The sequence below is a fragment of the Oncorhynchus nerka genome, linkage group LG18, assembly GCF_034236695.1.
Source record: "Oncorhynchus nerka isolate Pitt River linkage group LG18, Oner_Uvic_2.0, whole genome shotgun sequence".
Classification (NCBI taxonomy): domain Eukaryota; kingdom Metazoa; phylum Chordata; class Actinopteri; order Salmoniformes; family Salmonidae; genus Oncorhynchus; species Oncorhynchus nerka.
Window position 1 is genome coordinate 58,515,806 of NC_088413.1, and position 21,157 is coordinate 58,536,962.

At 43.5% G+C, this 21,157-nt stretch overlaps 1 protein-coding gene across 2 annotated transcripts in view; it reads left to right on the forward strand.

Moving 5' to 3' along the window:
- The window catches only part of ttll5 (tubulin tyrosine ligase-like family, member 5), a 99,734-nt gene that overhangs the window by 23,128 nt on the left and 55,449 nt on the right, over positions 1–21,157 (forward strand). For both annotated transcript variants that reach the window (XM_029688177.2, XM_029688178.2), the window contains exons 14-24: positions 313–374; positions 11,085–11,176; positions 13,019–13,060; positions 14,447–14,548; positions 14,663–14,754; positions 15,343–15,405; positions 15,885–15,917; positions 17,751–17,899; positions 18,203–18,461; positions 19,675–19,792; positions 20,128–20,274. In XM_029688177.2, the coding sequence (XP_029544037.1) occupies positions 313–374; positions 11,085–11,176; positions 13,019–13,060; positions 14,447–14,548; positions 14,663–14,754; positions 15,343–15,405; positions 15,885–15,917; positions 17,751–17,899; positions 18,203–18,461; positions 19,675–19,792; positions 20,128–20,274 (1,159 nt within the window). The remainder of the gene's footprint in view (positions 1–312; positions 375–11,084; positions 11,177–13,018; positions 13,061–14,446; positions 14,549–14,662; positions 14,755–15,342; positions 15,406–15,884; positions 15,918–17,750; positions 17,900–18,202; positions 18,462–19,674; positions 19,793–20,127; positions 20,275–21,157) is intronic.

Here is a 21,157-nt window from a genome sequence, read left to right on the forward strand (position 1 = left end):
GTGAGCTCTAGGAATAGACATGTCAATATAACACATAATGAAATGGCATGTTTGAGGATTTACACTTCGTTTGTTGATAAATACCCGGTGGCTAAATGTAAGCTTTTATCTTCTCATCCTCTTGAAATACATCTGAGCAGTTCTTTCCAGCCCAGTAAATTCTGTGAGTTGACTGTGATTGAGACGTTTGTGTCCTCTACAACTTTGGGATTGCACTTTGTGAGGGCATATTGTGTTATTTTACTGTATGGACTTTGATGTCTTTCTAATGTCTCTTGTTCGTTTTTATATGATTTGAATCTTTCATTCCAGTGATGCTCCTCTGGATCTGAAGATAAAGGCCAGCATGATATCAGACATGTTTTCTATTGTGGGTGAGTTCTTCTCTCTCCCCTCTTTCTGCACATAAAAAACAAGTGTTAATGCATGGGTTTTGGGGAGGGAGGAATGCCAAGGGATTGGTCTGGCGACTACACCTGAATGAATGCTCTTGGCCAAAATGTTAATGTTTAATTACATACCCACCTGTAGGGTTGGACGGTATCCAGATGTCCATACCTTCATACCGTGCCTGTGCCATCCTGGGGATATACGGAATTACCAGTAGTGCACACAAGGGGCGCTATATATATATTTTTCAAACGTAAACCCCCTTAAAAAAAAGTTACTTACCAGAATGCTAACTAGTACTATGGAATCCTCATAGTGGATACTAGGTAAATGCTAACGCGCAAATGCGAACATTTACTACTTAGATTGACAACCCAGCTCATAAAGTTATGTATACTGAAGTATACTGAACAAAAATATAAATGCAACGTGCAACAATTTCAAAGATTTTACTGAGTTAAAGTTCATATGAGGAAATCAGTCAATTTAAGTACAGTAAATTCATTAGGCCCTAATCTATGGATTTCACATGACTGGGAATAAAGATATGCATCTGGACACAGATACTTTAAAATAAATGGTATTTCGTCATGGTATTTCTGTGCATTCAAATGACTAACAATAAAATGCAATTGTGTTCTTTGTAGCTTATGCCTGCCCATACCATAACCCCACCGCCACCATGTTCACAACGTTGACATCAGCAAACCGCTCGCCCGCATGACGCCATACACGTGGTCTGTGGTTGAGGCCAGTTGGACGTACTGCCAAATTCTCTAAAAGGACATTGGATGTGGCATATGGCAGAGAAATGATGTGGCAACTTCTCTGGTGGACATTCCTGCAGTCAGCATGTCAATTGCACACTCCCTCAACTTGAGACATCTGTGGCATTGTGTTGTGACAAAACTGCACATTTTAGAGTGGCCTTTAATTGTCCACTGCACAAGGTGCACCTGTGTAATGATCATGCTGTTTAATCAGCTTCTTGATATGCCACACCTGTCAGGTGGATGGATTATGATGGCAAAGGAGAAATGTTCTTTAACAGGGATTTGTGCCCAACATTTTAGAGAAGTAAGCTTTTTGTGAATATGTAACATTTCTGGGATCTTTTATTTCAGCTCATGAAACATGGGACCAACACTTGACATGTTGCGTTTTATATTTTTGTTCAGTACATATCAAAATGCAGTTTGCAGCATGCACAAAACAAACATTAGACAGCAGGGATCTTAATCCAGGAGGGGACTTTCTCTGCTCCTGTTATCAACAAGCTTGATCTTGCAAGCTAACTTTAGCCACTGAGCTAACATTAGCAAGATAGTAAAACCCAGCTCGAGAGGATTTATTTGGCAAATCTTATATAGTTAACTTAATCATTATAAGGTATATGGCTGGCAAACAAAATAGTCTAACAAGCAAAATGATGAACGCGATCTGCTTTATCTATTACCTAATGCACAAGTTGACTGCAGGTATTTATTTAAAAAGTACTAATATTCATGTGTATTAAATGTAATATTGGGTATTGACCTTATTGGACAGTCATATTGATGGTATTTTGAAATATCCCAGGATACCGCATACAGTGGGGCAAAAATGTATTTAGTATTTAGTCAGCCACCAATTGTGCAAGTTCTCCCACTTAAAAAGATGAGAGAGGCCTGTAATTTTCATCATAGTTACACTTCAACTATGACAGACAAAATGAGAAAAAAAATCCAGAAAATCACATTGTAGGATTTTTTATGAATTTATTTGCAAATTATGGTGGAAAATAAGTATTTGGTCAATAACAAAAATGTATCTCAATACTTTGTTATATTCCCTTTGTTGGCAATGAGAGGTCAAACATTTTCTGTATGTCTTGACAAGGTTTTCACACACTGTTGCTGGTATTTTGGCCCATTCCTCCATGCAGATCTCTAGAGCAGTGAGCAGTGATGTTTTGGGGCTTTCAACTCCCTCCAAAGATTTTCTATGGGGTTGAGATCTGGAGACTGGCGAGGCCACTCCAGGACCTTGAAATGCTTCTTACGAAGCCACTCCTTTGTTGCCCGGGTGGTGTGTTTGGGATCATTGTCATGCTGAAAGACCCAGCAACGTTTAATCTTCAATGCCCTTGTTGATGGAAGGAGGTTTTCACTCAAAATCTCACGATACATGGCCCCATTCATTATTTCCTTGACACGGATCAGTCGTCCTGGTCCCTTGGCAGAAAAACAGCCCCAAAGCATGATGTTTCCACCCCCATGCTTCACAGTAGGTATGGTATTCTTTGGATGCAAGTCAGCAATCTTTGTCCTCCAAACACAACGAGTTGAGTTTTTACCAAAAAGTAATATTTTGGTTTCATCTGACCATATGACATTCTCCCAATCTTCTTCTGGATCATCCAAATGCTCTCTAGCAAACTTCAGACGGGCCTGGACATGTACTGGCTTAAGCAGGGGGACACGTCTGGCACTGCAGGATTTGAGTCCCTGGCAGCGTAGTGTGTTACTGATGGTAGGCTTTGTTACTTTGGTCCCAGCTCTCTGTAGGTCATTCACTAGGTTCTGGGATTTTTGTGATCATTTTGACCCCAAGGGGTGAGATCTTGCGTGGAGCCCCAGATCGAGGGAGATTATCAGTGGTCCTAATAATTGCTCCCACAGTTGATTTCTTCAAACCAAGCTGCTTACCTATTGCAGATTCAGTCTTCCCAGCCTGGTGCAGGTCTACAATTTTGTTTCTGGTGTCCTTTGACAGCTCTTTGGTCTTGGCCATAGTGGAGTTTGGAGTGTGACTGTTTGAGGTTGTGGACAGGTGTCTTTTATACTGATAACAAGTTCAAACAGGTGCCATTAATACAGGTAACGAGTGGAGGACAGAGGAGCCTCTTGAAGAAGTCTGTGAGAGGTCTGTGAGAGCCAGAAATCTTGCTTGTTTGTAGGTGACCAAATACTTATTTTCCACCATAATTTGCAAATAAAAAATAAAAAATCCTACAATGTGATTTTTTTCTTCTCATTTTGTCTGTCATAGTTGAAGTGTACCCATGATGAAAATTACGTGGGAGATCTTGCACAATTGGTGGCTGACTAAATACTTTTTTGCCCCACTGTATATGGTGTACCGCCCAACCCTACCCACCTGTTTATTTTTAACCACATGATCTTTTTGATTTGACTGAGTAAACCATAACCTCTATATACTTACTTGTTTTAAAGCCTAGTTTGTCAGAAAGGTCCAGGTTTTAGGAGTCAACATATTTCCATGCAGGCTCTTTATCTCATTATAGCCACTGTTGCTAAGACACCTACAGTGCCTTGCGAAAGTATTCGGCCCCCTTGAACTTTGCGACCTTTTGCCACATTTCAGGCTTCAAGCATAAATATATAAAACTGTATTTTTTTGTGAAGAATCAACAAGTGGGACACAATCATGAAGTGGAACGACATTTATTGGATATTTCAAACTTTTTTAACAAATCAAAAACTGAAAAATTGGGCGTGCAAAATTATTCAGCCCCCTTAAGTTAATACTTTGTAGCGCCACCTTTTGCTGCGATTACAGCTGTAAGTCGCTTGGGGTATGTCTCTATCAGTTTTGCACGCTCGAGCTCAGTGAGGTTGGATGGAGAGCATTTGAACAGCAGTTTTCAGTTCTTTCCACAGATTCTCGATTGGATTCAGGTCTGGACTTTGACTTGACCATTCTAACACCTGGATATGTTTATTTTTGAACCATTCCATTGTAGATTTTGCTTTATGTTTTGGATCATTGTCTTGTTGGAAGACAAATCTCCGTCCCAGTCTCAGGTCTTTTGCAGACTCCATCAGGTTTTCTTCCAGAATGGTCCTGTATTTGGCTCCATCCATCTTCCCATCAATTTTAACCATCTTCCCTGTCCCTGCTGAAGAAAAGCAGGCCCAAACCATGATGCTGCCACCACCATGTTTGACAGTGGGGATGGTGTGTTCAGGGTGATGAGCTGTGTTGCTTTTACACCAAACATAACGTTTTGCATTGTTGCCAAAAAGTTCAATTTTGGTTTCATCTGACCAGAGCACCTTCTTCCACATGTTTGGTGTGTCTCCCAGGTGGCTTGTGGCAAACTTTAAACTACACTTTTTATGGATATCTTTAAGAAATGGCTTTCTTCTTGCCACTCTTCCATAAAGGCCAGATTTGTGCAATATACGACTGATTGTTGTCCTATGGACAGAGTCTCCCACCTCAGCTGTAGATCTCTGCAGTTCATCCAGAGTGATCATGGGCCTCTTGGCTGCATCTCTGATCAGTCTTCTCATTGTATGAGCTGAAGGTTTAGAGGGACTGCCAGGTCTTGGTAGATTTGCAGTGGTCTGATACTCCTTCCATTTCAATATTATCGCTTGCACAGTGCTCCTTGGGATGTTTAAAGCTTGGGAAATCTTTTTGTATCCAAATTCGGCTTTAAACTTCTTCACAACAGTATCTCGGACCTGCCTGGTTTGTTCCTTGTTCTTCATGATGCTCTCTGCGCTTTTAACGGACCTCTGAGACTATCACAGTGCAGGTGCATTTATACGGAGACTTGATTACACACAGGTGGATTGTATTTTTCATCATTAGTCATTTAGGTCAACATTGGATCATTCAGAGATCCTCACTGAACTTCTGGAGAGAGTTTGCTGCACTGAAAGTAAAGGGGCTGAATAATTTTGCACGCCCAATTTTTCAGTTTTTGATTTGTTAAAAAAGTTTGAAATATCCAATAAATTTCGTTCCACTTCATGATTGTGTCCCACTTGTTGTTGATTCTTCACAAAAAAATACAGTTTTATATCTTTATGTTTGAAGCCTTGTTGAGAACTTCCGGCGCCGACAGAGATGGCCGCCTCGCTTCGCGTTCCTAGGAAACTATGCAGTTTTTAGTTTTTTTACGTGTTATTTCTTACATTAGTACCCCAGGTCATCTTAGGTTTCATTACATACAGTCGAGAAGAACTACTGAATATAAGATCAGCGTCAACTCACCATCAGTACGACCAAGAATATGTTTTCCGCGACGCGGATCCTGTGTTCTGCCTTACAAACAGGACAACGGAATGGATCGCATGCAGCGACCCAAGGAAACGACTCCGAAAAAGAGGGAAACGTAGCGGTCTTCTGGTCAGACTCCGAAAAAGGGCACATCGCGCACCACTCCCCAGCATTCTTCTTGCCAATGTCCAGTCTCTTGACAACAAGGTTGATGAAATCCGAGCAAGGGTAGCATTCCAGAGGGACATCAGAGACTGCAACGTTCTCTGCTTCACGGAAACATGGCTTACTGGGAAGACGCTATCCGATGCGGTGCAGCCAACGGGTTTCTCCACGCATCGCGCCGACAGAAACAAACATCTTTCTGGTAAGAAGAGTGGCGGGGGCGTATGCCTCATGACTAACGAGACATGGTGTGATGAAGGAAACATACAGGAACTCAAATCCTTCTGTTCACCTGATTTAGAATTCCTCACAATCAAATGTAGACCGCATTATCTTCCAAGAGAATTCTCTTCGATTATAATCACAGCCGTATATATCCCCCAAGCAGACACGTCGATGGCTCTGAACGAACTTTATTTAACTCTTTGCAAACTGGAAACCATTTATCCGGAGGCTGCATTCATTGTAGCTGGGGATTTTAACAAAGCTAATCTGAAAACAAGACTCTCTAAATTTTATCAGCATATCGATTGCGCAACCAGGGGTGGTAAAACCTTGGATCACTGTTACTCTAACTTCCGCGACGCATATAAGGCCCTGCCCCGCCCCCCTTTCGGAAAAGCTGACCACGACTCCATTTTGTTGATCCCTGCCTACAGGCAGAAACTGAAACAAGAGGCTCCCACGCTGAGGTCTGTCCAACGCTGGTCAGACCAAGCTGACTCCACACTCCAAGACTGCTTCCATCACGTGGACTGGGACATGTTTCGTATTGCGTCAGATAAAAATATTGACGAATACGCTGATTCGGTGTGCGAGTTCATTAGAACGTGCGTTGAAGATGTCGTTCCCATAGCAACGATAAAAACATTCCCTAACCAGAAACCGTGGATTGATGGCAGCATTCGCGTGAAACTGAAAGCGCGAACCACTGCTTTTAATCAGGGCAAGGTGTCTGGCAACATGACCGAATACAAACAGTGCAGCTATTCCCTCCGCAAGGCTATTAAACAAGCTAAGCGTCAGTACAGAGACAAAGTAGAATTTCAATTCAACGGCTCAGACACAAGAAGCATGTGGCAGGGTCTACAGTCAATCATGGACTACAAGAAGAAACCCAGCCCAGTCACGGACCAGGATGTCTTGCTCCCAGGCAGACTAAATAACTTTTTTGCCCGCTTTGAGGACAATACAGTGCCACTGACACGGCCTGCAACGAAAACATGCAGTCTCTCCTTCACTGCAGCCGAGGTGAGTAAGACATTTAAACGTGTTAACCCTCGCAAGGCTGCAGGCCCAGACGGCATCCCCAGCCGCGCCCTCAGAGCATGCGCAGACCAGCTGGCCGGTGTGTTTACGGACATATTCAATCAATCCCTATACCAGTCTGCTGTTCCCACATGCTTCAAGAGGGCCACCATTGTTCCTGTTCCCAAGAAAGCTAAGGTAACTGAGCTAAACGACTACCGCCCTGTAGCACACTTCCGTCATCATGAAGTGCTTTGAGAGACTAGTCAAGGACCATATCACCTCCACCCTACCTGACACCCTAGACCCACTCCAATTTGCTTACCGCCCAAATAGGTCCACAGACGATGCAATCTCAACCACACTGCACACTGCCCTAACCCACCTGGACAAGAGGAATACCTATGTGAGAATGCTGTTCATCGACTACAGCTCGGCATTCAACACCATAGTACCCTCCAAGCTCGTCATCAAGCTCGAGACCCTGGGTCTCGACCCCGCCCTGTGCAACTGGGTACTGGACTTCCTGACGGGCTGCCCCCAGGTGGTGAGGGTAGGCAACAACATCTCCTCCCCGCTGATCCTCAACACGGGGGCCCCACAAGGGTGCGTTCTGAGCCCTCTCCTGTACTCCCTGTTCACCCACGACTGCGTGGCCACGCACGCCTCCAACTCAATCATCAAGTTTGCGGACGACACAACAGTGGTAGGCTTGATTACCAACAACGGACGAGACGGCCTGCAGGGAGGAGGTGAGGGCGCCCGGAGTGTGGTGTCAGGAAAATAACCTCACACTCAACGTCAACAAAACTAAGGAGATGATTGTGGACTTCAGGAAACAGCAGAGGGAACACCCCCCTATCCACATCGATGGAACAGTAGTGGAGAGGGTATCAAGTTTTAAGTTCCTCGGCATACACATCACAGACAAACTGAATTGGTCCACTCACACTGACAGCGTCGTGAAGAAGGCGCAGCAGCGCCTCTTCAACCTCAGGAGGCTGAAGAAATTCGGCTTGTCACCAAAAGCACTCACAAACTTCTACAGATGCACAATCGAGAGCATCCTGGCGGGCTGTATCACCGCCTGGTACGGCAACTGCTCCGCCCTCAACCGTAAGGCTCTCCAGAGGGTAGTGAGGTCTGCACAACGCATCACCGGGGGCAAACTACCTGCCCTCCAGGACACCTACACCACCCGATGTTACAGGAAGGCCATAAAGATCATCAAGGACATCAACCACCCGAACCACTGCCTGTTCACCCCGCTATCATCCAGAAGGCGAGGTCAGTACAGGTGCATCAAAGCTGGGACCGAGAGACTGAAAAACAGCTTCTATCTCAAGGCCATCAGACTGTTAAACAGCCACCACTAACATTGAGTGGCTGTTGCCAACACACTGTCATTGACACTGACCCAACTCCAGCCACTTTAATAATGGGAATTGATGGGAAATGATGTAAATATATCACTAGCCACTTTAAACAATGCTACCTTATATAATGTTACTTACCCTACATTATTCATCTCATATGCATACGTATATACTGTACTCTACATCATCGACTGCATCCTTATGTAATACATGTATCACTAGCCACTTTAACTATGCCACTTTGTTTACTTTGTCTACATACTCATCTCATATGTATATACTGTACTCGATACCATCTACTGTATGCTGCTCTGTACCATCACTCATTCATATATCCTTATGTACATATTCTTTATCCCCTTACACTGTGTATAAGAGAGTAGTTTTGGAATTGTTAGTTAGATTACTTGTTGGTTATCACTGCATTGTCGGAACTAGAAGCACAAGCATTTCGCTACACTCGCATTAACATCTGCTAACCATGTGTATGTGACAAATAAAATTTGATTTGATTTGATTTGAAATGTGGCAAAAGGTCGCAAAGTTCAAGGAGGCCGAATACTTTCGCAAGGCACTGTATTTCCATTGTGACAATATCATGAATTGTAAGGACCTTTTCTCAGGCAGACATCTGTCTAATCATGCACACAATCATTTTTTAAAAAGCCATCTCAATAGCTATGCATAGTAAGTCAGTAAAGAACAGGCTCGATTCGCAACACTTCATTTATCAAATCAAATCAAATTTTATTTGTCACATACACATGGTTAGCAGATGTTAATGCGAGTGTAGCGAAATGCTTGTGCTTCTAGTTCCGACAATGCAGTAATAACCAACGAGTAATCTAGCTAACAATTCCAAAACTACTACCTTATACACACAAGTGTAAAGGGATAAAGAATATGTACATAAAGATATATGAATGAGTGATGGTACAGAGCGGCATAGGAAAGCTGCAGTAGATGGTATCGAGTACAGTATATACATATGAGATGAGTATGTAAACAAAGTGGCATAGTTTAAAGGACATGTCATGGGCAGGCTGCTTAATGAGTTGCCCTTTGTGATGTGATCACTTTGCTCATGCCTTTAACACCCATTTCCATGTCTCGTCCAAGGCCTCTCTTTACCTGTGAACTGGGCTGGGGCCTAGCTGGGGAGTGCCAGCGTAGATGGAAACTTTGTTGGACCTGGCTCCTGCCATCCTCAGCATTTAGCCTGCAGCAGGTTCCACTACGTGTATTTTTCAGCCCGGTGTCTCTTGTTATTAGGGCTTTCTTCAGCAAATCCTCATTGCGAATGAAGAAAGCCACTAATTGGCCATTCTGCTGCCTGACGCTTGGTTTCAGTCAGGCATTGTTTTACACTAACTTTTGCCCCACACTTAGTTTAACGTTGTATATTAGAGAATATGCCTAGTAGGATTGCTCCATAATGGGGCCTCAGAATTGTGGAGAAACCACAGGCATCATTGTAATTGACATTCAATGACTGGCAGGGCAAATTGTCAACAGATGACTTGGTTGTTTTGGAGTCATTAAGCTCTTGAGAAATGCGATCTCACATTATTAAGCCAAATAAATCCTTAGCTTGCAAACAAAAAATTGGTTAGCCCTAGGTGCAGATTAACACTGTTTATACAACAGACACTTAATGCAGAGAATAACATGTCTTTGTTATGTCACATTCCTTCACAATTAATGCATTCTCAGGTAGCCAGGTTGGAGCTGTGGAGAATATTTGATAGAAATTCAAGTCCACATCTGAAATAAATATTCTTATTACACTTTCAGTCTCAGCCAATTTTTTCCAAAGCAAGTTGAGCATTGACAATGACACTTGTACTACAAGTACAGCTCATTTGGGGTGGCAGGTAGCATTGGGCCAGTAACTGAAAGGTTGCTGGATTGAATCCCCAAGCGGAGAAGGTAAACATCTGTCGTTCTGCCTCTTAACTGCCTTGTTCACCCACTGTACCCGGTATGCCGCCATTGTAAATAAGAATTTGTTCTTAACTGACTTACCTAGTTAAATAAAGGTTACATTTAATCTCCCCGTATGTTCATATCAGTACTTTTGTCATCTTGTTTGTACCTCCCTGTCATGATCCGTTGACGATATAAAATGACACTGAGCCTGGAGGCCATATCTAATGGCGCTGTGTGAGGGACTGTGATCTGTATGTCTGTACCAGGGCCAGCTTGCGGCTGGATCTCCCTCCACTCCCTCCCGCTCATTAAGTGAGAGGAGGGAATCATAAATATCCAGTTATCTTTGGACTGATGCATGAGTGCAGGCCTGGGGAAAATGAGCAGTGACATGTAAAACATACCCCATCTATTATTCACCAAACAAACCCCGGTGCTTTTGGCAGATAACACTTGGGCTGCATACCAGCTCTGTAAATAATGACAGCATGCCATTAGCATTCATTTTCCCCTTGTGTGTAGCTGTCAGTAACGCGTCAGCCGTGCTTGTAATAATTGCTGCATTTAGACAAGAACGTGGCAAGAGCCCGATTCTTACCTGACGGCTTGGATGAGGCAGTACAAAGAACCTCAGGACCTGAGCTGTCGATTTGATTCAAAATAAGTTTTCCTATCACTCTGTATGAGAAAGTATGAAGGGAAAGTATAAAGTAGTTTTTCTGTCTTTACTTCTTGGATCGGTTAGCTCATAGTGAGTTTTAGAAAGAGAGCATATGTCAATTATTGGGAGTCTGTGTGAGAAGATCTGTGGAGAAAGATTAGGACTAGAGCTGCCATATTGATGTCACAAATGGTAGTATCAGATTGATCTTTATTCATGTGGTTTTACTGCTATAGATAACACATGCTCTCTAGAATATTTGGCCACTGTCATTTACTCATTGTAGTGTCATGTCCCTGCAGGCTTTGTTTGTCAGGACCCCCTGCTACGACAACCCCGCTCTGAACGGGTGGCTCTGGACCCGGGCCTGAAGTACCCAGCCCCCAAAGCACAGGTACGGGACACCACCCTTCTTATTGTTTCACAAAAAGTGATTTAGTTTAGACATCTGAAGGAACCGTCTTTCCATGCCATATACAGTTGAAGTCGGAAGTTTACATACACCTTAGCCAAATACATTTAAACTCTGTTTTTCACAATTCCTGACATTTAATCCTTGTAAAAATTCCCTGTATTAGGTCAGTCAGGATCACCACTTTATTTTAAGAATGTGAAATGTTAGAATAATAATAGAGAATGATTTATTTAATATTTTATTTATTTCATTACATTCCCAGTGGGTCAGAAGTTTACATACACTCAATTAGTATTTGGTAGCATTGCCTTTAAATTGTTTAACTTGGGTCAAACATTTCGGGTAGCCTTCCACAAGCTTCATCAAAATAAGTTGGGTGAATTTTGGCTCATTTTTTTCCTGACAGAGCTGGTATAACTGAGTCAGGTTTGTAGGCCTCCTTGCTCGCACACGCTTTTTCAGTTCTGCCCACAAATTGTCTATAGGATTGAGAGCAGGGCTTTGTGATGGCCACTCCAATGCCTTGACTTTGTTGTCCTTAAGCCATTTTGCCACGACTTGGGAGTATGCTTGGGGTCATTGTCCATTTGGAAGACCCATTTGCGACCAACCTTTAACTTCCTGACTGATGTCTTGATGTTGCTTCAATATATCCACATAAGTTTCCTTCCTCATGCTACCATCTATTTTGTGAAGTGCACCAGTCCCTCCTGCAGCAAAGCACCCCCACAGCATGATGCTGCCACCCCCGTGTTTCACGGTTGGGATGGTGTTCTTCGGGTTGCAAGCCTCCCCCTTTTTCCTCCAAACATTTGGAAATTGCTCCCAAGGATGAACCAGACTTATAGAGGTCTACAATTTATTTTCCTGAGGTCTTGGTTGATTTCTTTAGATTTTCCCATGATGCGAAGCAAAGAGGCATTGAGTTTGAAGGTAGGCCTTGAAATGCATCCACAAGTACACCCCCAATTGACTCAAATTATGTCAATTAACCAATTAATCAGAAGCTTCTAAAGCCATGACTTCATTTTCTGGAATTTTCCAAGCTGTTTAAAGGCACAGTCAACTTAGTGTATGTAAACTTCTGACCCACTGGAATTGTGATACAGTGAAATCATCTGTCTGTAAACAATTGTTGGAAAATGTACTTGTGTCATGCACAGAGTAGATGTCCTAACCGTCTTGCCAAAACTGTAGTTTGTTAACAAGAAATTTGTGGAGTGGTTGAAAAACGAGTTTTCCGACTTCAATTGTAACCTAACTTCATGGAATGTCTTTCTCAGCATCTCATGTCTCTTACTGTGCTGTACTGTACTTGTTTTGCTGTTAGAGCTGAGCCCTTTTTGCCCTCATGGAAAATCATTCTCATGAAAAACAACTGTTAATGTAATTGCAGTGTTGGGGTGACATCATCAGCACTGCGAGTGCAGCGCTCTGTGGATTATTATTTATTGTTTTTTATCAAGTGACTAATCCTCTCACTAGGCCCTTTTGCTAAATGATGCCACAGCAGCTAATACACTTGGCTCAGTGCAGTCAACTAACTACTGCACCCGGTCTGGGCTGGGATCTGCTGGTGGGACATCAAATCAGACATTTTTCTACTCCACCTTATAGCTATCGTGCAATGAGCACAGATAGTTTCTCTACAGTAAGAAGGCTGGAAGTTTGTTCATATGTGTTCTGTATGCATGTGTCTGTTTGTTTCTTTTGATGTGCTTGTCTAAGTGTGCTTCTTTGCATGTGTGTATGTTTACAGTGAGGTGTAGTTAGCGGCTGATGTTCATCTCACTGTCACTTACACTCCATTGCCTCTCTTAGCGTCCTTTATCTGCTCAGTCCACCATTGCACCCTCCAAAGTGGTAAGTTGTCCTGCCTTCTCATATCCTCTAACCCAACCACATTAACCCTGCTGCACCTTTTCCCTCTCCCTCACCACCGTGACGTCTTTACATTTAACTGGTAAGAAAGTCACTTTTTCAACCGCTTATACTCTTTTTGAGTCCAAACTATTCTGCTATTTTCCCTATTTGCGGCTTCCAAAAAGTACCCTCTATCGATTTATGCATCAAGGTCTTAAAGTGGTGCTTTAAATCGAATAGTCTTTAGTAGATTGTTCTGGGCAAGACTATGATTTATAAGCATTGCAATGCAGCTCTTAGAATCCATCACATTAGTACAAGTGTGCAATGCCCCTCTTCCGGTTACAGACACAGCAAAACAATCTTGCCACAATAGCAGTCCTGTTAGAGGCAGTTACAGAATCCTGGGCTCCTAGGGACAACCTGTCCTTTTCCCCTATACTGTGATTAGGAGCAACAGTTGAGATTATTTAATATTTCCCCCAACCAGTCAGACAAATTAAAAGTAATCTTCCCCCACTATTTAGATGACAAATGCTGTATGTGATCCTGTGGGGTTATGCCCCTGCTGTCTGACCGGGTTCAAACCTGCGCTCCAGTCGTCAATCAGCCCTGGTAATGCATGTCGAGTAAGAGGGAGTCAGGAATGCCAGCTAGCCAAGATAGAAAATGTGCCATTTATGGAACCCAGGGAGGGAGGAAAGAGGATTATTTGTTTATTTTTAAACATGTTCAATGTAGTTGGTGATTTTCTGTATGTAAAGATTGTTACATTTGAAGATGTATTAGTTTTATCAGTGTGTGAGATGATTTCTTAGGTGCAAATGTAAGAATTTAACAGAGCTAGCCAACTTGCATTAACACCCTATTCATTAACACCCTATTCATTACACTTATTTTAACCAGTATCAGGGTGGATTTATGTATTAAACCAGTATCAGGGTGGATTTATGTATTAAACCAGTATCGGGGAGGATTTATGTATTAAACCAGTATCGGGGTGGATTTATGTATTAAACCAGTATCAGGGTGGATTTATGTATTAAACCAGTATCGGGGAGGATTTATGTATTAAACCAGTATCGGGGAGGATTTATGTATTAAACCAGTATCGGGGAGGATTTATGTATTAAACCAGTATCGGGGTGGATTTATGTATTAAACCAGTATCGGGGAGGATTTATGTATTAAACCAGTATCGGGGAGGATTTATGTATTAAACCAGTATCAGGGTGGATTTATGTATTAAACCAGTATCGGGGTGGATTTATGTATTAAACCAGTATCGGGGTGGATTTATGTATTAAACCAGTATCGGGGAGGATTTATGTGGGAAGTACGTGGATGGTACCGTATCAATATAACAATGTGTTCACTCTCCTGCAGCGGCAGAGACCCCTGTCAGCCAACAACACTGACACAGACGGGCCTAAGGAGAAGCCAGGAAGTAAACAGGGGGACAGCACCCTGGGCCTGACTGCTGAGGAGGTAAATATACATAGCTGAAGTTAGTTTCCCTCTCATGCAGATCTATCATATTATCTATCACGAACATAGAATTGTAGTTAAGGGTTCTTTTTTTCTTCTTCTTCTCCATGGCAGTTGAAAGTCCTGAGGAGGATAAGAGAGGAGCACGAGAGACGAGGGGGGTTCATCCGAATCTTCCCCACCCCAGAGACATGGGAACTGTATAGGTGAGAGGGATTCAGACACTTTGGGTATTGTTGCACACTAATGCAAGTGTCTAGATACATTTTAGAATAAGGGAAGAAAAGCGATGTCCATAATGCTGCCTCCCTACATTTAGCCACTGCTATTACTACTTAATACATCTATTACTACTGCAGTTAGGAGTAAGGTGAGAAGCTGATACACATTAGAGAATTGGCTGGTTACTGTACATTACACCTCAGAGTATTTATAGACTTTACATTTTTTCCCCAAACATGGCTGAAATCCCATGATGACTTCTAGTTGAAACAGCATTAAACCCCCTATTTAGGGGGAAATCCAGTTTTGTGCTTACAGTCCATATTCCTGTATGAGGGATTTGCTGCTTGATTAGCTTTATGGGCCTGTTAATACTGGGGATTTTGTGGCTTTTTACACAGTATGTTTCGAAGTGGTCTTGAAATTACTGGGGCCTATGACATTGAGTATCACAATATCCCTGTTGTAACACATTCATCTCCCCACAAATTAGACAGAAGATGCTGAAGCCCAGTGCAGCCTGTGATGTTGATGGTTGTCATTTTGTCATTATCTGTGTCTCTGTTTCTCAGTGGTTATCTGGAGTATAAGACATCGATGAACTCCATGTTGGCTAACAGACTTTTCCAGGGAAGGTAAGCATTTCCTTCGTAGTTGGGAAAGGGAACAGCTTGTCCATCAATTTGTGGAAACGGTTGGTTGACTGTTTGTTTTGTCTTCAGATGAATAGGTGAGGACAACAGCTAATAATATCTGTATGGTAATATTAAACTGTAAAGTTTTCCAGAGCGAGGACAATGTCTGTGTGGCAGTGTGGCTTTTGTAGTCTAGTCCTCAAACAGCATTTGGGGCTGGGGAGAGTTTATAGAGCAAGGAAGAGCAGGGAAAATGTTATAGAATAAACAAAACTATAAAGAATTTTGGTACACAATTCAACACATGTATTTATTCTGTTGCATGGGTTCAGACTTCAGATGCATATTGTGTTTATGAGTTTGAGGTTTTTGTACAGTATTTCATTTACTCAGTTTCACTATAGCATAATATTATCTGGGGAGCTGGCATCTCCTCTTGCCCTTTATGATTTTTCCATGTCGCTTGCTTTGGTCCTCAGATTGGGGAAAGCGGTGGTGACCTCAAGATCACGGTGGGTGTTAATTGCTGCTATTTTCCCTTACTATCAAATCAAATGTAAATAGTTCAGGTGGCCATTTGATTAATTGTTCAGCAGTCTTATGGCTTGGGGTTAGAAGCTGTTTAAGGAGCCTTTTGGACCTAGACTTTACGCTCCGGTACCGCTTGCCGTGCGGTAGCAGAGAGAACAGTCTATGACTTTGGTGACTGGAGTCTTTGACACCAGCTAGTATATAGGTCCTGGATGGCAGGAAGCTTGGCCCCAGTGATTTACTAGGCCGTACGCACTACCGTCTGTAACGCCTTACGGTCGGATGCTGAGCAGTTGCCATACCAGGCAGTGATGCAATCGGCCAGGATGCTCTCGATGGTGCAGCTGTAGAACTTTTTGAGGATCTGAGGACATATGCCAAATGTTTTCAGTCTCCTGAGGGAGAAAATGCATTGTCGTGCCCTCTTCACGACTGTCTTGGTGTGTTTGGACCATGATAGTTTGTTGGTGATGTGGACACCAAGGAACTTCAAGCTCTCGACCTGCTCCACTGCAGTCCTGTCAATGTGAATGGGTGTTCGGCCCTCCTTTTCCTGTAGTCCACTATCAGCCCCTTTGTCTTGTGCACGCTGAAGGAGAGGTTGTTCTCCTGGCACCACACTGCCAGGTTTCTGACGTCCTCCCTATATATACGCTGTCTCATCGTTGTCGGTGATCATGCCTACCATTGTTGTTTCGTCAGCAAACGTAATGATAGTGTTGGAGTCGTGCTTGGCCGTGGAGTCGTTGGTGAACAGGGAGTACAGAGGGGACTAAGCACGCACCCCTGAGGGGCCCCCGTGTTGAGGATCAGCATGGCAGATGTGTTGTTGCCTACCTTTACCCCCTGGGGGCAGCCTGTCAGGAAGTCCAGGGTCCAGTTGCAGAGGGATGTGTTTAGTCCCAGGGTCCTTAGCTTAGTGATGTGCTTTGAGCTCACTGTGGTGTTGAACACTGAGCTAAATGTATCAATGAACAGCATATATATATATATTTAGCTCGTCTGGTAGGCTCACGTCACTGGGCAGCTCGCGGCTGGATTTCCCTTTGTAGTCCGTAATAGTTTGCAAGCCCTACCACATTTACCTTTATTTAACTAGGCAAGTCAGTTAAGAACAAATTCTTATTTTCAATGACAGCCTAGGAACAGTGGGTTAACTGCCTGTTCAGGGGCAGAACTTGCAACCTTCCGGTTACTAGTCCAACGCTCTAACCACTAGGCTACCCTGCCGCCCCACATCTGACGAGTGTCTGAGCTGCTGTAGTAGGATTCAATCTTTAGTCCTGTATTGACACTTTACCTAGCCTTTAGCATGGTGCAGATATTGACTGCAATCCATGGCTTTTGGTTTTGATATGTACGCACTATGGGAATGACGTCGTCGATGCACTTATTGATGAAGCCGGTGACTGAGGTGGTATACTCCTCAATGCCATTGGATGAATCCTGGAACATATTCCAGTTTGTGCTTGCAAAACTGTCTTGTAGCATAGCATCTGCGTCATCTGACCACTTCCTTGTCTTCCAACTTTCCATATCTTACCACAATATCTCGGGAAATGATAATTTGATACATTTATCTTCTCAGGGACTTATTCAGCCACACTTGTCTTATGTACCTATATATTATTACAGTGCCTTAAATAATTCTGCTGTATTATTTGACATTGGGAGTAAAGCAACACTTGAATGCTATAGCAGAAATATCGCAATGCAGGCTGAATGAGTTGAACTGATTCCTCAGTTTTATTATACTGAATGGGAATCTGTGGTGCAGGAATCATATTAAAGCCGTTCCTCTCGTCCCCCATCAGGAAGCTGAATGGTAATGTGCAGCTGCAGGTGGATGTGTTCCACGCGTGTCACGTGATCCAGTACGAGAGGAAGCTGTTGTCGCTGGAGGCGCGGAGGCGGAGGCTGCGCCACCTGGCAGAGCACTCCGCCATGGGGAGGAAAAGAGCAGGTAGGCCTCAGGGAGTCTATCCTCTTCCAGCTGACACAGCATAGCAACACTCTGTCTAGTCTCAGACCCAGACCACGGCCTGTCTGGCCAAGCCAAGGGGGAGACAATCAGACGCGTTCATTCCTTTACTTTCTATGAAGAACTCCCCACTACCAGAATGAATATGGCCAAATATGACAGTGGGTTTATATAACAACTACCATAAGATCTCTTGTGTTTAAGTGTGTCTGCATTTGATCCAGTAAAGACACAATGATGTAATTGACATTGTGAGGTTTGACTTTTTTTCTGTAATCCCTTAAGCGAGGGGTCGCAAGGCCTCCCCTACTGGGACCAGTGACGAGGAGGATGTTGAAGAGGGGGAGGAGAGAGTTCAGGAGGAAGAGGAGAAGGATAAGAAAGCCCTGGGTTCGTTAGTGGTGCAGACTGACAGTGTGCCCACCTCACTGAAGCGGTTCCACAATGAGGCCCTGTCCTCAGCAGAACCGGCCCGATGCACCACTGCCATTACCAAACCCAAAGTCAACCTGCTCCACATCCTCCAGCAGGGCTGGGACCTCAGGTCAGTGCACACCGCAGGCTTCTGCTCCTGTTGGCAGCCCTCTCCGAATTCTCCTCTCTCCCTTTTCATCCATCCCACCACCCCTCACTTTGCTTCTCTCAGCAGCAGAAGGAGAAATATGAGGCTACCAGAGCACGGGCCAAAAAAGCAAAGGAGAAAATCTGGGCCTCTTTTCTTACCACAGCATGTTGTGATCAGTCTCTTCCATGTGTACCTAATTCATAACATAGAGAAAACACTGAGGAAGCGAATCCTGGGTGTCAGCCTTGAATTCAATGTAGAGACTCTCCCTGTGATTGGACTGTTAATTGTAGGAGTCAAACTGTCCTTTCTTTGTTTTAATTTGGAAGGACTCGAAAGGCTCCCCACCATCCTTAATTTTGTAATACGCGTGCAAAAATATTTAGACCTCTTTTTGTTTTTACAATAACATTAATGAATATTACATTCTTCTGTCTAAACGGCAACAAAGGCTCCAGTCTCCTATAGATTTTTTTTAAGTGTGTCTGAAATTGTAATTTGAGGGGGAATTACAATAACAAGTCTACGTTTGTCGAAATTCCTCTGAGCTTGCCAGGACTGTGAGGGGACCTGGGAAATTATAGTACAGTATATCATTGTTTGTGTTTGACAGCTTTCTCCAAAACATTTTTCCACTACAATGTACTGGCAGTACCCTTTTCAGGTTAATTTGGGCCATGAAAACAATTATTCACTCTTGGTGCTGGCCGAGAGGACAAGTCACACTGTGCTACAACACTCTGGCTGAAAATGATACATACCTGTATTTGTTTTGTCTCTTGCATGATGCCTAAAATAACAAACAGAATATGCGTCAGTGCTTGTGCTTGCTGTTGTAACACATGTATCTGAGATTTCTGAAAGGCAGTAAACCTTTGTTCCCATTTAAATTGTCTGGAGACCGGGTGGAGATTATTCATTATTTACTGTCAGGGAATGACAAAGTTGGAGATATGATCTGTGTTGCGGTGTGTGTGTTCCTGTGTGGGCAATTCCTTTCTCTACTGTCATTTTCTTCATCCCATTTTGTCTTGTTTAACCATGCTTATCTTTGCAATTTTTTTATCTTTAAATTTAAAATGTTCTTTCCTCTTCCTGTCTCTGTCATATTTTTTTCTCTTCCTCCGTAGTTTCCTCTCCTCAGCCTCTCATGTCCTCCTAAATCAAGCCTCTCTCTCCCCCTGTTCTGCAGTAAGGTCCAGGCTCGGATGGCCTTCTCCTCCTATCTCCTTCGGGTGCAGATGAGGCTACTCGCAGAGAGCAGGACTATCGCTAACTCCGCCTGGCCAGAGAAGGACAATGAGCAAATGGTAATACAACTGTCTGATACCATTGCCCCGGGGAATGACTGTATGGAAAAGGGAACCTGGACCCTTATGTTATGTTTATCTGCATTATGCTACTCATCGGAGCCACTTGGGTCATAATGTGCTGAGGTGTTTGTGGCCACATAGAGAGGAAAATTGTGTGAGTACGTGACTGCATCAAAGTTGATTTTATCAGAAAGCCTCTGTGGAGAAAATAAATGTGAACATGTGTCCATCATGAAAAGTCACATTTTTTGTTGTTGCAATAAATGAAATAATAACACAATATAAAAGTGAGTGTAATGATGAAGTGCAGTGACATCAGGTCTCATCTCCAGGAGCTGGTGATCCGCTTCCTGAAGCGTGCGGCCAGTAACCTTCAGCAGGACATGAGGATGGTCCTGCCCAGTCGCCAGCTCCCCCTCCAGGATCGCCGACGCATCCTGTCCCACCAGCTAGGAGAGTTCATCCACTGCTACAACAAGGTGTCCACTGCCAGCCAAACAGCAGGCAACTCTTCAGCCTCTAGTGTCTGCTACTGTTCAAGGACCTGTTTATAGTTATTACATTAGTCAGGGAGTCTCCATTTATTTTCATTATTAGTTTAGTTTTTCCTTTGAGTTCTTATCCAATTACAAATGTTTGGTTCGAGGGCCTCCCGGGTGGCGCAGTGCTAACTGTGCCTCTAGAGATTCTGGTTTCGAGTCCAGGCTCTGTCGCAGCCGGCCACGACTGAGGGAGGCACACAATTGGTCCAGAGGCACACACAGTGTCATCCGGGTTAGGGGAGGGTTTGGCTGGCAGGGATGTCCTTGTCCCATTGCGGCAGGGTAGCCTAGTGGTTAGAGCGTTGGACTAGTAACCAGAAGGTTGCAAGTTCAAATCCCCGAGCTGACAAGGTACAAATCTGTTGTTCTGCCCTTGAACAGGCAGTTAACCCACTGTTCCTAGGCCGTCATTGAAAATAAGATTTTGTTCTTAACTGACTTGCCTAGTTAATTAAAGGTCAAATAAATTTAAAAAAATTAAAATTGCGTAACAGCAATTCCTGTGGCAGGCTGGGCTCAGTGCACGCTGACACGGTCGCCAGGTGTATGGTGTTTCCTCCGATGCATTGATGCGGCTGGCTTCCGGGTTAAGTGAGCATTGTATCAAGAAGCAGTGCAGCTTGGTTGGATTGTGTTTTGGAGGACACACGGCTCTCGACCTTTGCCTCTCCCGAGTCCGTTCGGGAGTTGCAGCTATGAGACAAGACTGTAACTACCAATTGGATACCATGAAATTGCGGAGAAAAAGGGGTAAAATTTCTTTTTAAAAAATTGGTTGAGTTGTTCATTTTATGAGGATGCAACAAATAACTTTTAATAC